This window comes from Papilio polytes, unplaced genomic scaffold, assembly GCF_000836215.1.
Source record: "Papilio polytes unplaced genomic scaffold, Ppol_1.0 DF823823.1, whole genome shotgun sequence".
Classification (NCBI taxonomy): Eukaryota; Metazoa; Arthropoda; class Insecta; order Lepidoptera; family Papilionidae; genus Papilio; species Papilio polytes.
In genome coordinates, this window is record NW_013525381.1 from 564,037 (window position 1) to 568,195 (window position 4,159).

Here is a 4,159-nt window from a genome sequence, read left to right on the forward strand (position 1 = left end):
ATAAAGGTTATTCTAATGAAGTTCTAAATCTAAGTAACCTTTATCTGTGTTTTAGTTTACTGTAAGAAAGTACTTTTTATATAAGATAAGGGGCAAACGAGCAGCGGGAACACCGAAATGTTCATCGACGAAGTATTGCAAAAATCCTTGTGCTAGTTGAATAATCGATAGTCATAGGAGAGTATGAGATATTAACAGCGTCATATCATCTCGAGTACAGCTTATCATAATATTTGATAAGGATATTTTGATGGTTAGATAACATTTGAAACAAATTTCATTCAAGAAGCATTCTTCACATAATATATTGTGCAATACAATGCAATCACTATTTTTAGTTATTAACACTTCATAATACTTGGGATGAAACAAGCAAAATTATAATTTTAATTACGGATGCTTAAGACGTAAAAAACTAGATATCGCCCGCGACTCCTTCCTCGTAAAATAATATAAAAAAAAACAAAAGTGAGTAGAGTATGTGGTCTTCCAGACTAATCGAGATCCGTTCAGTCGTTTAGGCTACAAACTCTAACAAACATCCATCTAAATTTTCGCTTTTACATTATTAGAAAGATTTTCAATGGGTCTAAAATAAAGTTTTTTACCACAATCTTGCTTCTTACTCTTTGACCTATGCTCTAAATCGGTCCATTACCAAGTCGATAAAACTCTGAGTCTAGTTGTGTTACGATAATCGTAAAGTAAATGCGTCGAAATGACGAAGCTACTGTTTACAATTTTAATATTTACACAATATAATGTACATTCTTATATGACAGTAAATAAATATGATATAAGTGATTGTGCTTTAAATCTAAAATTAGTTCAAGAAATAGCTTCGTATAAGAATATTACGAAGACAATAATGAATGAAGTAATAAATAATGGAGACACGTTTTACAATGAGTGAGTGTTTTGTTTGATCTGTTTTTATCAGTTAAGATGTTCGTACGAAGTCCTAATAAACAAATGAATGTGACTAAATTACATTGCAATATTTTGTTTTGTGGCACGAGTTACATTGTCCCAATATATAAAAACTTCGTTTACAGATATAGAAAATTAAATAAATGTATTTAAATTGTTTGAATATCCGTTGTTTCTCAATTATATAGATCGATGGATGTTTATTAGTGTTTGTATCCTAAACGACTAGACGGATCTCGATGAAATTTGACATAGACATAGAGGATAGGCTAAAAGAACACACAGTCTAATTACTTTGGTTTTTTTTTTAAATTTAATTTTACGCGGACAGAATCGGGGGTAAAGCTAGTAATAAATACAAATTAATTGTATAATTTTAGATATGCAAACTTTATTGACAAATTTGGAGCGCGACCCGCTGGTTCAGTCGTTCTGGAAGAAGCGATAGACCATATGATAAATCTGACAAGAAGCAACGGATTAGAAACAGTTACTACTGAGGATGTACTGGTAACTATCCATTTATTACATTTGTTAATGTTCATTTCTATTTGGTTATCTGATTAAGTAGGTTTTTTAAGTGATTGTTTTCTAATCATATTTATATTGCCATAAGATTTACTAATAATGTTCTCTTAATGTAATCTACATACACACTAAGTAGAACCAATTGCAAGTTTTATATCTTGTATTAGGTATCGCAAACCACTATCAACCACACGCTAGAAACAACACAGAGACTATTATTACTTTAAAGTAATTAATAAGATAAGAGTCGTTGATTTTGCTTTGTATTACAGTGGTAAACCTCACCGTATGTATCTGTTCTACCACGCTCCAGAATTCACACTTTTTTGTACTAATTCATATCAGTTACATTTGTTATAAAACTTTTTTCAGAGTCCACACTGGGTTCGTGGATCAGAAACGGCCATGATGATCAAACCTAGAATCAAACCAATAGCTATTCTAGGTCTAGGTTCCAGTGTTAGTACTCCACCTGGTGGCATTACGGCTGAAGTCATTGTTGTTCGAAGTTTTAATGAATTGAATGAAACAAAAGAATCAAATATTAAAGGTAAAATTGTTGTATTCGATGCTCATTATATTTCATATGGGGACACAGTTGCTTATAGAGTTGAAGGTGCTACAAAGGCGGCTGAAAAGGGAGCCGTCGCATCACTGATACGAAGTGTTACCCCATTTTCATTGTACACAACTCATACTGGTTCACAAGACTATGGCAGTAACGTGACAAAGATACCTGCTGCAGCGATAACCCATGAAGATGCTGATTTATTGAAAAGACTCCAAGATCGAGGCGCTACCATAGTTATGAGTATAAATATGAGCAGTACACTAGATTACAAAACTTCTAGAAATACTTTAATAGATTTAAAAGGTGGTGAAAAGCATGACAAATTTGTCATAGTATCGGGTCATATTGATAGTTGGGACGTAGGTCAGGGTGCTATGGATGATGGAGGTGGTATGTTCATCAGTTGGTACGTACCCGTTGTTATAAATAAATTGAAATTAAAACCTAGAAGAACACTTCGTGCGATTCTGTGGACATCAGAGGAACCTGGCCTTGTCGGTGCTATTGAATATTTAAATAGACATATAAACGAATTAAACAATATCAATTTTATTATGGAATCAGATGAAGGAACATTTGAACCCTTGGGTTTAGATGTATCTGGATCACAAAATGCAGTTTGCATTGTAGCAGAAGTATTAAAATTATTTAAGCCAATTGATAAACTGAAAGTGAGCTCAACTGTTGGTTCAGATATAACAATTTTTAACAGTAAAGGTGTTCCGGGTGCTTCTTTGTTAAATAAAAATGAGCGATATTTTTGGTATCATCACAGTAATGCGGACACAATGGACGTACAGAACAAAGACGATGTTGTAAAATGTGCTGCCTTTTTGGCGGCATTTTCTTATATTATATCAGACTTGACAGAAGATATTCCTCGTTATTAAATTGTAAATGTAATGCTTTTACAACTTGAACCAAATACTGTAAAAAAAAAGTAAATCCCGAATCGTCGGATAACTGTAAAACAATTACTACCCTATTACTAATGATATTATTACCAAAAACCAACTTCTTGTAACATATTAATGGAAAATATACCTTATTGTTATACTGTAAGGAAAATAAAATAGTTATTTCATGCCTATTTTGGTTCTAGAGTTGACTTTCTTAATAAGTGTTCTAAGCGTATTACTAATTATACTCGTAGCTTTGTTTACGTTCCCTAGCGATTAGGTTTGTTTTACAACATGCGTGTGTTTGTTTACGCATGATAATCATTGTTGTGTTTACATCCCTCAAGATTTCCTGCGCTTTCGTGTTCACAATGCTTTAATTGTAATTCAAAGATATAAAACTTTTACCTCTATCATCATCAAATACAGAAGACGAGGATTTACAACCGCTTTGAATAAAAACATTTTTAACTTAAATCCGAAGAAAAACGTATAATTTTAAAAGTTGCTGAATATCAAGTGTTTGTTCTATACGCTCGAGAAACCACAACATATTTTCAACAAGAGCACCGGATAATACTAAAGGAAAAACTAAGAAAGTGTTCCGAACAAAGCGCTCTTTTACCGATCCCGTGTCGGTAAAACATGTTTGCTTCGGTAACAGGATGCCGAAAACATTCCCCGCAAACAACACTCATAGCTTCGACACACGGACACTAAGGTTACTGAACAAAGGCTACGAAGCAAATGTAAATGTTCATATACAAATTAGCATCGAACAGTATAGTTTGATTACAATTTATTTATAAAACTAACATTTAGTTACCATTTATATATATTAGTTATTTAGTTTTTAGTTAGTTATATACCATTAGTTTACCATTTATTAGTTAAAAAAAGGAAGGTTTTGAAGTCTAACGGACAATTTACAACTGAATTTTCAAGAATACGCTCCTCATTGTAATATAAAATAATTGATCTACGAGTAGTATTCTACCTGTAAAAGGCCGAGGGGTTTTCTGTATCTTAAGATTTTTTATAAACGGATTTACGAACTTACTGTATCAAATTGCATATTTTTAATCGAAGAATATAGTACGTCGGAAGTTCGGGCCGTGTGTCCCTGTGTCTTGTATCAATACACTTTGTTTGGTAATAGGAAACGAAAATGAGAAACGATGGATCCCACTTGTACTGCGTACCGACGTATTGCGACGCTTTCTTGCAAACA

General features: G+C 32.8%; 1 protein-coding gene across 1 annotated transcript; it reads left to right on the forward strand.

Annotated features, from left to right (window-relative positions):
• Positions 1 to 702: 702 nt before the first annotated feature.
• LOC106103364 (carboxypeptidase Q-like) lies at positions 703 to 3,016 on the forward strand. Its single transcript, XM_013283108.1, has 3 exons — positions 703 to 909; positions 1,311 to 1,440; positions 1,831 to 3,016. Exons 1-3 carry the CDS (start codon positions 719 to 721, stop codon positions 2,917 to 2,919), a joined length of 1,410 nt encoding a protein of 469 aa, XP_013138562.1. The 5' UTR covers positions 703 to 718; the 3' UTR covers positions 2,920 to 3,016.
• Positions 3,017 to 4,159: the final 1,143 nt, after the last annotated feature.

Coding starts and splice junctions, on each gene's coding strand:
- LOC106103364 (XM_013283108.1), top strand. CDS start 719: ATGACGAAGCTACTGTTTACAATTTTAATATTTACACAATATAATGTA. Junction 910..1,310: donor GGAGACACGTTTTACAATGA/GTGAGTGTTTTG, acceptor GTATAATTTTAG/ATATGCAAACTTTATTGACA. Junction 1,441..1,830: donor TTACTACTGAGGATGTACTG/GTAACTATCCAT, acceptor AACTTTTTTCAG/AGTCCACACTGGGTTCGTGG.